Source organism: Nematolebias whitei, chromosome 6 (genome assembly GCF_014905685.2).
Source record: "Nematolebias whitei isolate Nwh7 chromosome 6, NemWhi1, whole genome shotgun sequence".
Taxonomy (NCBI): domain Eukaryota; kingdom Metazoa; phylum Chordata; class Actinopteri; order Cyprinodontiformes; family Rivulidae; genus Nematolebias; species Nematolebias whitei.
In genome coordinates, this window is record NC_056503.1 from 10,240,739 (window position 1) to 10,253,150 (window position 12,412).

General features: G+C 38.3%; 1 protein-coding gene across 1 annotated transcript in view; it reads right to left on the reverse strand.

Moving 5' to 3' along the window:
- Window positions 1–11,639: 11,639 nt before the first annotated feature.
- The window catches only part of gucy1a2 (guanylate cyclase 1, soluble, alpha 2), a 58,578-nt gene continuing 57,805 nt past the window's right edge, over window positions 11,640–12,412 (reverse strand). The window contains exons 9-10 of the mRNA XM_037677372.1: window positions 12,152–12,301; window positions 11,640–11,992 (exon numbers count right to left, since the gene is read on the reverse strand). Coding sequence (XP_037533300.1) covers window positions 11,773–11,992; window positions 12,152–12,301 — 370 coding nt within the window. The 3' untranslated portion in view covers window positions 11,640–11,772. The remainder of the gene's footprint in view (window positions 11,993–12,151; window positions 12,302–12,412) is intronic.

Sequence of the window (12,412 nt, forward strand, 5' to 3'; positions counted from 1 at the left end):
TTTCCCACATCTGAGTTATAACGTCTGCTTTGCCTCGTTTGTCACTTATCTCTTCTAATTTTTTTACGAGAGCTTTCTCCTGTTTCTTATCCTGTCCTGACATCGTTATGGCCTGTGTTAAAATTGTTAGTTGCTCTTTTAACGATTTAAAGTCCTCATTTCCGTATTTCTGTCTACACTGCTCTGCCATTTCGACATCCAATTCCTTCTGCATTCTCTGAAAGGAATTCACTTTCACACACCACACCTAGGTATTTTATTGTCACAGGAACCAGTTCAGGAACTCTTTTCCTTATCTCAATCACTCTCAGTGGTCTTATGGTTTGACAGGACGAACAACACTTAGACAAACAACACAAGACTGACCACTTCACCTCATTCACGCGAAACTCTGACGCCAGAAAAATTCAACAGTGGCTGCTTCCCACAATACAACTTGATTTTAGTTTTTTTTTTTTTTTTAGATGAAATGTGTGTTGACCCCTTTTTTTGTAGGGAAGGTATTTTATAAGTAGTCTGTGACTGTATTTTATTATATTAAAGAACTAATTATAATTTTTATATTATCATTATTATTATTATCATTATTATTATTATCATTATTATTATTATCATTATTTATCGTTGGTTTATCGATTGTCTGCCTTCACATATTAGCGCTTTTACGTTTTTATCCCACCCAGTCCCGCACTTACTTAATGAACTTCCAATTTTTAAGTAAGTTTAAATTAACACTGTTTTCAGTTAGACACCAACCTAACAAGTTTACAGTTCAACTTAGTCTCAGAGTTACAGGGATGACGGCGAATAAATGATTTATCCTACAACCCCACCCCCTCTGGTCCAGAGACCCGTCGATCTCTGGTGGGCTCGACTACTGCGTGATTTATCTGGGACTGGTTTTATTACTTATTCACTATCGCGGATCCGAACCTACAACATAATAATCCTCTATTTAATGGGAGTCCAACACACTGAGAAATTTGCCTATAAAAAGTCCAATCACAGATTTTGTTTAAACAGGTATCTGCTTACCTTTGTTTGAAGAGTTGTGGCCACAGGTCAGTGTTCTGGACTCTGCTGTCCCTTCCTGTCCGTATCAAACCAATCTCGGTGGAACCTCCAAATTGTTGGCGTAAATCGACTCACTCTATCCGCCCCAAAGTTCGTTGTTTGGTTTTACTGTGGATCAAGGAAGTACAGACACTGAAACATGACAGACGCGCTCTCTTTAAATTCAATAATCAAATTTAATAAATTAAATGATTAACAGTCACAGATTACTTTTGTATTTGATTAAATGTTAGTTAAAGTACAAAATAAAACATTGAATGCGCATTCAATGGAGACAAACGATACAACCTGTAAGAGTGATCTGGAGTCAGCCTTTGCTCTGCGTTGTCTGCTGAAAGAGGAAGTGCTGCTCACCTATAGTCTAAATTAGGGCGGTGCTTGGTCCAGGCTTCTAGAATGTTCACTTGCTCAACGTGTATAGGGCAGTGACTCACTCTAGCTTCTAGAATATTCACTTGCTCAACGTGTATTGTGCAAAGTCCGGTTGGGTGGGTGCTGTCACAAATAAGAAACAGGAAGTATACTAGTCACACTTTAAGCTTTAGAAATTGTACAAGCAGAAACAGATTTTATTTTACAACACTAAGCTGAAGCCTATACTCTCCAAAAAGAACCTCGAGACAGTGATCCACGCCTTCATAACATCTAGGCTTGATTACTGCAATTCACTTCTGTTTGGAATCAGTCAGTCCTCCATTGCTCGTCTACAACTGGTCCAAAATGCTGCAGCCCGATTTTTAACTGGTACAGGCTATAGAGAGCACATCACGCCAGTTTTGGCCTCCCTGCACTGGCTACCCATTCACCTTCGGATCCGTTTCAAAATTCTCATGTATGTTTTTAAATCACTGAACAGTTCCGCCCCATCCTATCTCACTGATCTTCTGCAGCCATATGTCCCACCGCGCTCTCTGAGGTCAGCAGACCAGATGCTGACCTCAGTCCCAGAAACCCGTCGTAAGCTCAGAGGTGACAGGGCTTTCTCTGTTGCAGGTCCACGACTGTGGAATGAGTTGCCACTGAGTGTCCGGCAGGCTCCCACACTCTCAGTCTTTAAGTCTCGCTTGAAGACCCACTTCTATTCGCTTGCCTTTAACACGGTGTGATTTGTTTTGGTCCGGTCTGTTCTCTACTCTGTTGGCCATTTTAGTTAGCTTCTGCTGCTATTTGTATCTGTATTTCTATTTTATGTTTTCCTGTCTGCTGTGCATGTTTGGTTCTTTTGTACAGCACTTTGGTTGGCCTTGTTGCTGTTTTAAGTGCTATATAAATAAATTGGTATGGTATGGTATGGTAAAATAACAATATCAATTTCAAATTACTTTTTAACATAAAAAATATATATATATACATATATATTAATTGACTGTGTTTAAGGCAAACGTATACTTGTGCACAACACATGCATGTTGCTCTTTACATCCAAATTAAAACCATTTTTCTGGATGAGATGAGAGCTGGAACTTTACAGCAACGACCTGCCACGATCGACGCTCATCTTCTGCTGGAAGTTGCAGCGTCTTGTCGGCGATTTTTACAAAAACACTCAAATGTAAAAGAGATGCACCACCTGAGCTAATATCGAATCAAAGCATAGAGATGGAGGTAAAAGATAAATGATAAATGTTGGTCATATGGACAGTTTCTTTTTTATGGAAAGACGTTTCACCCTTTATCCAGAGGGCTTCATCAGTCTGAGGAGTCCCAAGTAAACTGTTTCCCCACTAAGCAGTACACTCCTTTAGTGGACCAACCAGTTTGCTGGTGATAAGATGGTTTCTGGGGGCTGTCCTGTCCCCCGTCTACTCCTTCCAGGCAGGCAGCCACAGCCAAAGTGGTTCAAGACATCAAAGCTCATGCTCAGTCATCCAGGTACAAAATCCAACAGTGGTCAGTCAGGTCATCTGGACAGTTTCTTTTTTGTGGAAAGATGTTTCGCCTTCTATCCGGAGGGCTTCATCAGTCATAAGTCAGGAATGGTCATATTTATTGTCAACACCAATAAAAATAAAAACAACAAAAACAAACGAGTGGCTGGTTTTTCACCATGAGACCTTCTAAAGGCTGAAACGTGCATCTGCAATAAGACACGCACACTCGTATTTATTAAAGATACTTGTTTTTATTTACATTATATACGACAGAAGAAGTGCTCTAAACACCAGTCAGAAACCAACAGCTGTCATCAGTCACTCCAAAAATACAAGAATAATCTGGTCCCAACTGCAGGTCCATGTCCAACAAAAGTCACGAGAGAAAATAACTGGTGCTCAAACGTCACCAAAGCTACTGTTTTCAGGAGAGTCGTCTTTTCACAGACTGGACCAGGAGGAGCAAGATAATGTGGCTTCTTTGTTCTTCACAGCAGATGTGTGAAAAGCATTAACTGTGTTTGTTTCTGCCGGGTCATCAAGCAGGGACCAGTTTGGACTTGTTGCTCTGGGATTTACAGTAAAGCTGGCAACAAGACACATTTTAACATGTCCCTGATAAAAGCAGATCTAAAGCAATCAGTTCAAAATAAGACACCAACTGAAAACCATGAATGGACGTTTTATTGTAATAATAATTAAAAAAAAACAAAAAAAACATGAGACCTCGACGGTGCAGGTGAAAGCTGGTCAGCCCATAAATGACACACTGTTTCAAAGAAAATGTGAAAATCTTTTTGGGGTGTTGTAAAATTTTTCAATTTTAGTATCACTACATTAAAGAGCCGGGATTTGTTTTACCTTTACAAACTCCTTCAGGCACACAGAACAATGCTCAGAGGTTTTTTCTTTGTGGTATCTAAACTTCTATTTCTGGAAAGAATTTATATGCATCTGTTTAAAGGGATAGTTCAAATCTTTTGAAGTGAGGTTCTGTGGAAAACTTATGAACAATCAATATCCTACCTGTCATAGATAAATCTTTGACCAACTTTGGTTTGACAAGCTAACTGCCAGTCTGAGCGAGTCCAAGCTGTCAATTTCCACGCTGATTGTCATTTGATAAAGTTTTATGAAGCTCGTCTGAGGCACCTCCAGCTGGAATATTTCTACCAAAACAACCATGCAACACAGAAATGACGGTTTAAGAAATAATTTGTTGAAATCTTTGAGCTTGCTGCTGTTTTTAACGTGGCAGTAATTCCCAGCTCAGACCATTAGCTCATCAAGCTGCTCAAATTGAAACTCATGTCACAACTTTATTATTACTCCTAACTAAACTAACATACGTGTACGTCTAAGAAAGGAACCAGTCAGAGTCAGTACCTGCAGCACTGTAGCATCATAACAGTGACACTACAAAGATTAGACTCAACATTAAATAATATTCAAAGGATTACAGACTTGGAGAATTGAGTGGTGGGCATGAGTTGTGTGGGTGGAGTGCCGACGTAACGTTCTTTATTTAGCCTAAAAGCCGAGTTTGGACACATTTCTATGCTACAATAGTTTGGTATACTATTGACATAATGGTACTTCATCTAGCTACCCAACAGTCACCAATGGTGTGCCACAAGGCTCAGTTTTAGGTCCCACTCTTTTACACTTTATATAAAAAATGTAGGTCAAAACATTCTTGATGCATCCTTGCATCTCTAATCGCCAATGCCACTGTTGTTTATTGCCGAGCTAACACAGTTGCCTAGGTTTTCCAGCTTCTACAGTCTGCATTTGACATCATCCAGTCAGATTTATTCCACCTCAAGCTGGCGCTAAATGCCGACAAAACCAAAGGGATGTTGCTTTCCAACAGAAAATCGGTGCCAGCAACTCTTCATTATATCTCATCCATGCATGGTGTTCCTATTGAGTTTGTAGATTCTTATAAACTACTGGGGAATCTTGGCCGATGCACATCTCTCTCTGAAGCCACATATCGAAAACCTGATAAAGAAATTGAAATTAAAACTGGGTTTCTTTTTCAGAAATAGATCTTGCTTAACTCTGAATGCCAGAAAATGCCTTGACCGCTACTTTCCTACCGGCCACTGACTACGGTGACATTATTTACATGAATGCTCCTGCCAGCTCCTTGCAGATGTTGGATGCTGTCTACCATGGTGCGCTAAGATTCATAACTGGTTGTAACTACCGTACCCATCTGTACTATGTACTCCTTGGTCATCATCATCTACACGTAGTCTCTCACACTGGTTCATCTTCATCTATAAATCCCTCCTTGGTCTGTTATCTTCTTATATCTCCCCCACATGTCATCAGTGCAGTTACAACATGCGCTCTCGGGACATCAATACCTGCAGCGTTCCCTCAGTGCAGACTGAACTTGTCAAAAAGGCCTTTTCCTACTCTGCTCCTGCACCTGGAACACCTTGCAACAGGAACTGAAGTCGTCCTTCTTGGTTTCTTTAAGGGGTTTCAAACATTTGATAATGTCAATAGAAAAATTAAGGCAGATATGTTCTTGTTTTTAGTATTTCACCGTTTTGCAGAACCCTGATTTATTGTTGTATACAATACTCTTATTTTAAATGCATTTTTTACTGTAGTTTATTGTTGTCATTGTTTACTGTTGTCTGTACTTTATATGTTCTGCGTGGAACAGGTCTCTCTTGTAAATGAGTCCTCGTGGCTCAGTGACACTAGCCTGTATGAATAAAGGTTGAATGGAAAAAAAAAACCAACAACTTGTAAGCTTTGTGACTGAAATGACAGACAGCATTTAAATGTGAAAGATTTTATCCCTGGTACAATAACATGGTGCTCCGATGAGTGCCCACAAGATTCTACACCGAGGACCATTATGATGTTTGCACGGATCGTCTGACACGCTGACTGCAGGTGAACAATCGTCGCTGCAGGTCCGCTCGTCTGACTGGGACTACAGGTTGGACACAGTCTACCAGCAAATATTTAGCGCCGGGAGTCGACTTTAAACTAATTAATAACATAAAGACTCTGTAAAAAGAACTAGTTTTGAGTTATTGAACAAAATGCATTTTTGTAACAACTGCCAACAGTTTTAGGGAAACTCATTGATAGTATGGGATTAACTGTAGATATATTTAGAATTATTTATTGTCTGGCTCAGTAATACATTTACTGTGAATTATCTTTCTTATGGTTCAGCAGAATGTCAGCAGCGCAAAATATTTTAGAAAATAATACACCCTGCTTTTTGTTTTTAAATAAACTGAATACAATCATGAGAAAAAAAACATCTAAAATATAAACTAGCTTTGTCTTCTTTAATGAAACTGCTTGCTGCTGATAAACAGTTTAAACGTTCATTCAACTTATTTATTTATGGTCGGGAACGAGTCGTGGCAATAACAAATAATGTTAAAAATGTTTAACACATGAGAACTTGTACCTGCAAAACAATGTATTATGTTCATTGTAGGTGATGTCATTAACTTTCTGTTGTCAGTTGTAACTTTATTATTAAAAATAAAAAAATTTAACTAAACAAATGGCTATGTTATGTTATTCATTCAGTATTTCAAAATGCAAATGTTTAGAAATATCGGTACTGGTTTTTTAAAATGGAGGGAAAAATAAATATACTGTATTGTTAAACTGTTTCTTTTTTTTTATTCACCCAATGATTCAGTACATAGTCGTTACAACTATAAATATTGCTGCAATAAAAACATGTTATTCTGCCGGTGTTGGTCTCACTTTATTCAGCGATGAGGGAAGTTTTAGGTAAACTTTGACCTTTTTAAAGCATAAAAATCCAACGACCTCCTACGTTTTCTATTTCATTTCAACTCTAAAACAATATAAAGCTGTGCTGGTGGCATTCTTGATTTTGACTGACACAATTTATTGTCTACTTACGATTTAAAGTTTTGCTACATTTGGAACATTTTTGTGATCTTTGTGTTTATTTATGATGTGAGCATTAATTTAAAGCCTGCTATGAACAGGCAACAGTTTTGAACAGTAAACTGTCAGCTGTTGAAATACGCAATAAACGTTTTATAAATATATTTTATATGCATACAGTAGTACAACTTAGCTAAATGTTAAATCAAATATCATTTCTGAAAGGCTTTTGCACCAGAATGAGCAAAACTAAGTTAATAAATTGAGTACTTGTATTGAAAAAATCAACTGAGATTAAAAAAAAATTACAATTTATGAACATTTATGCCAGCTACTTTAGTAACTTTTCCAACTCTGACTTGTACTTCAACATTAAAGAATGATGATATGAATGTAAGGGAACTTCCTTTCAGTAAGAACACGACGACGGGAAGTCGTTTATAAAATACTTGAAGATGATACCAAATTTCAAAACCTGCTTGTTCACTGTGTGACAGCAGAAAAGATAAATATATTCCATCATTTACCTTTTTACTGAGGAAGTCGTACTGTCTGCCAGCAAACTATACACAGAATTTGATAATTTAACTTTAACATAAGAAACAAAGTGACTGGAGACAAAAATAAAAAGTGTTGGTGAACTGATGACATGTTCAGTGCAGTGACTTCAACGTGTGCATCAATTTGTATAAAACTACTTTATTAGTGTTATGTTTGATGTGTGAATAGAACTGAAGAAAATAAAATTGTAAAATCAAATAGTTTTTGAGGAGGAATCGTTTCATCTTGTTACTTCTGATGCCATGAGAGTACAACCAATTATTACTCAGGAAGAAGTACTTTCTTATTTTCTAGTTTCAACATTTAAGTCCAAATGTTGGAAATCAAGTTAAAATCTATTCCAAAAATAAAGTCCAAATGATGAGAATGAATGTTATTTTTTAATTTAAAGAGGATCAGAACACATAATATGCAGCAGGATTTTACACTTTGGGTAAGTTTTATTAAGAAAATGATTTGTTTTTGTGCATTAACTCCTGGAAGTCCCTTTAACTTATGACAGTTGATGTTCCTTCGGGGAAAATCGACCACCTTATTTAACAGCTTTAAAATATATACCGTGTTTTCCGGCGTATAAGTCGCATGAGTCCAAAAATGTCTAATAATTTGGAAAATCCATAAATAAGTCACTTCATTGTATAAGTCTCATCTATTACGCGTCACCGCTGACAACCTGGAAATGTGGACCGGTGTTGTGCCAAAAATCGATTGGCTGCCAAATGATGAATTAGACAGGATTGACCTGTCTAAATAAAGGTTGAATTTAAAAACTGGCAGCCATGGGAGTGTGCACGGTAGGCCTTTAACAAGATTAAGACATTAAAACAATTATTTGTTTGTTTGAAATTATAGTAAAGGTGTGTCTCAGTTGAAATTTTGCTTAATAAATTAATTTTGACGGTCAAATCATCTGTACTTCAAAAGCCAGTACACGGATGTAAGCACGTGCACGGGACAAGTCACTGCAAATTTAACAAAATAAACAACTAAAAACAATTATTTGTTTGCTTGACTTTATAGTAAAGGTGTGTCTCAGTCTAACTTTTCCTTAATAAATGCACTTTGACGGTCAAATCAGCTGCATTTCAAAAATAGATTAATGGAAGTGGGAGCTCGCAGAGGTACGACTCGCTGCGCATTTCTTCGAAATTTAGCAAATAATCACCTAAAATAATTATTTATTAGCTCGACTTTATTGTAAAGGTGTGTCTCAGTTGAACTTTTACTTAAATTAGCTGCATTTTGCTGGGGCAGCGCAGCAAAATGAAATGACAGCATGATCCCAGAGCTAGACGAAGGTGGCCGTCTATGGCAAGCCAACTGTGTCATTAATAGCCACTATTACGACACAACGGCACGCCATACTACTCGAGTCCCATCTAGCAGCTGAAAATGGTAGTGTTCAATATTTTCAATGTCAGAATGAATGAAAACGGTCATATCTCTGCCAAAAACTGGTTTATAAATATGTGTGTGTGTGTGGGGGAGGGACCATAAATAAGTCGCAGGGCATGCAAATTATGCAAAAAAGTTGCACCTTATAGACCGGAAAATACGGTATTTTTCTCCCCTCAATAAACTAGTCAGTTTTTAAAACTATCACAACAGCCTAATACAAAAATATCAATTTTTTAAATTTAACCCTGGATCTTTTGTATTAAAAACAACCCCAAATTTATTTTTTTATTGTTTTATAAATCAACATATATTGATTTTATGTTAATTTTTGAAAAACAAAAAGCCATTTATGCCCATTAGTATGACAAAACTGATTTTTTTAAACAGTTTTATTTTGTTTTCAGTCTGGAGTTTTTTGAAGCACAGCTCCCTTCAGATCTGGCAGCTGAACATGAGGCCTTGTTTTCAGTCAGACTTCCTCCCATCTCAATGTGAAGACATATCTATGACAAATAAACCTAAGTCTAACCTAGTGAGCTGCGGGAGCACCGTGCACCCGCTAATAACGTCCTGCTTTGAGTGAACATCTGATTCTGCAGCCTGCATGCATGTGAAACAGCTGTGTTCAAACTAAATGTTTACTTGTGCACATTACAAGTGAGTTTTTGTTGCAGGTTGAAATTTACCATATAATATTAATAATTTAATTAAAAAATAATAATAAATCAAAGATTTACATATGGTTCCTTCCTCAGACTTAAAAACATTTCTACTTCATTCTAATTTAGTCTCAGTGAATTTTTAACCTCAAAACTGGAAAACTATTGAAGATACTTCCTTCTCAGTTTTGTTTCTTCTGAGTGACCCTAAAACTCTGTTGTGTTAGAAGTTTCAGGTTGCAGTAAGGAATCCATCTGTGTTGATATGTAAAGTGAAAAACTGCTACAAAAACTGGAGCAGACTCCCAAGCTGCAGAAAGAAAAGCTTTGCAGAAAGTGGTGAAGGCTGCACAGAAGTCTGTTGGAGTCAGTCTCCCCACCATCATAGACATCTACACCTCTAGATGCAGGAAGAGAGACACCTGCATCATGAAGGACCCCACTCACCCAGCACACACACTTTTTGCCCTGCTTCCCTCAGGAAGGAGGTTGAGGAGCATTAAGTGTAGAACCACTAGACTGAGGAACAGCTTCTACCCTGAGGCTGTTAGACTCATGAATCTCTGACCAGAATAATCACTGTGAAAAACCACATCATGTTGCTGCTGATCTGTTTCATGTTGCTGCTGATCTGTTTCATGTTGCTGTTGATCTGTTTCATGTTGCTGCTGATCTGTTTCATGTTGCTGCTGTTCTGTTTCATGTTGCTGCTGATCTGTTTCATGTTGCTGCTGATCTGTTTCATGTTGCTGCTGATCTGTTTCATGCTGCTGTGTTCATTCGTGTTCATCTGCTCACACAGACTCATGTTCGTGCTGCTGTTCGGCGTATTGTTATTGTACTTAGTGCTTAGTGTATTTTTAGTTGATGTTTTTCTTAGTTCATATCTTGGATCGTATTACTGTTTTTCTTTTACATTTTATACTTTTGTTGGGTGTAACTGGGACCCTGTGTACACAATTTCGTTCCACCACATGTACCACATGTGAAGCATATGACAAATGAAGAAACTTTGACTTTGACAGAAGCAAAACCTTCAGAAATGAAGCTACAAGTGAAAAGAGGCTGAAAATAACGAAGTTTCAGGAGGACAACGTAAAAGAACCAACAATTAAGTGCAATAAAAAACATTAATGGTAGCTGAACTGGACAACTTTCATCAGTTTTTATAGTTTCAACACTTTGGCTTTCATCTTTTTCATAGCAAACTAAACCTAAAGGACCAACAACAGCGCCAAGACGAGCTGGAATAATGAAACTTGGACTGATTTGAAGTGGTACCAACCTGACTCTGTCTACTTGTAAAGCATGGATACAGAGCCCAAAAAGGCTGCCCATAAATCACAATACTTTATAACAACTGACATGTTTACTGTCTTCTTTCAAGCCATTTAGTGCCATAAAAATCAGGAAACAGATGAAAATGAAGCAGTTTTTGTCATTTTTCTTTTTCAACTATTTTACTTTAATCCATCTTATAATTGTCCTGATTTGAACAGGTGTGAAGGCACAGAGATGGGAAATATTATAATAATAGAACTTGCAAAATAATGCGTGGGTTATTGGTAACTACTGTTAGAAGACGGTATATTTGGATTAGTACAGTTGTTGGAAGGTTGTTTTGTTTTGTTCAACAAATCTTGTTTGCCTTTCCTCAACAGGTCCTAGCTTGACTGGGTCAAAAAGCCACAGGACATCTTGTAAATAAGGCTGGTAAAGCATGACATAACAAGAGACGTTTCAAACGGAGGGACAGGAGCTGCATTTTGTCTTTAGTGACATTTCTTGCACCAGAGGACGCGGCAAACATGACGTCATCTCCAAACAAAATCACACAGACTCGCTCTCCATCACCCACTTCATTAGTAAAAAGTACATTTGTTCTATTTGCACAATTCTATGGTAAATGAGTGGTCATGTTTTCACCCAGTACTGCCAAGTCCACATTCGGGTCCGGGTATCAGATCAGGGAGGACCACAAAGTCCAACTGAGACATCCAGCTGGATCTTTAAGTTTTATAATAAAGTTTCTCTGTAAATGAATTCAATCGATCCGTGCTCTTGTTGAAGCGTGAGAAACTGTCGCAGATGATGCTCCTCAAGTCCATTTGAAGAAAAGCTCCACTGCTCAAGGGACATTTGGGACGTGTTGGTCTTTTTCACCTAAGATGGAAGCGTCTATCCAAGTTTTTACAGAATGCATTTGCATATCCACAGATTTAAGTCTCCTACATATTCCTTGGGTTCAAGACCAGTCCCTCCCATCATGAACACCTGTGCAAACTGGTTTCCATGTGGATCTACAGACTTGTTTCTCTTAGAAACATGGTGCCGATGCTGTAAGAGACTTTCCTCATAGAGGCCGGAGGCGCGGAGCGAGAGCTGGTAAGGGAGGCGTGGCTGTGGGACGTCCCCGCCTCCAGGAAGTAACACGTCCCTGGGATCTCTTTGGGAAAATTATCTGGGAGTTCCTGGCGTGAGCGAGGGACAAAAGAAAAAGAGCGGTCGTCCTTTAACAACCTGTTGAGAAAACAGAAGGAAAACTGACTGAAAAACATGAAACAACAATCTACCAGCATCTCCATTAAAACAACTTTTGTTATTTTAACAATAACAGAGACTAACTGGTTTAGACTGCGTCGTTTATACATCTACAAGCAGACTTGTGTAGGTACTTACTGATATGTTGTCGGACTAACATTGATGCACCTCGGATGACTTCCTGATTCAAACTTGCTGGCTAGAGTCACGTTGTTCCCAAACAGACAGTAGCGTGGCATTTTAACCCCGACCACACCTGCCAGGACTGAACCTGTGTGAATACGGATGCTAGGGTGGGGGGGGGGGGGGGGGGGGGGGGGACAGGAGAGACATGAGAGTGATGACGTGTCAGCCAACTCTTTAAATTGTTTGTGATATTCCTTCTAACTTTTGCACTTT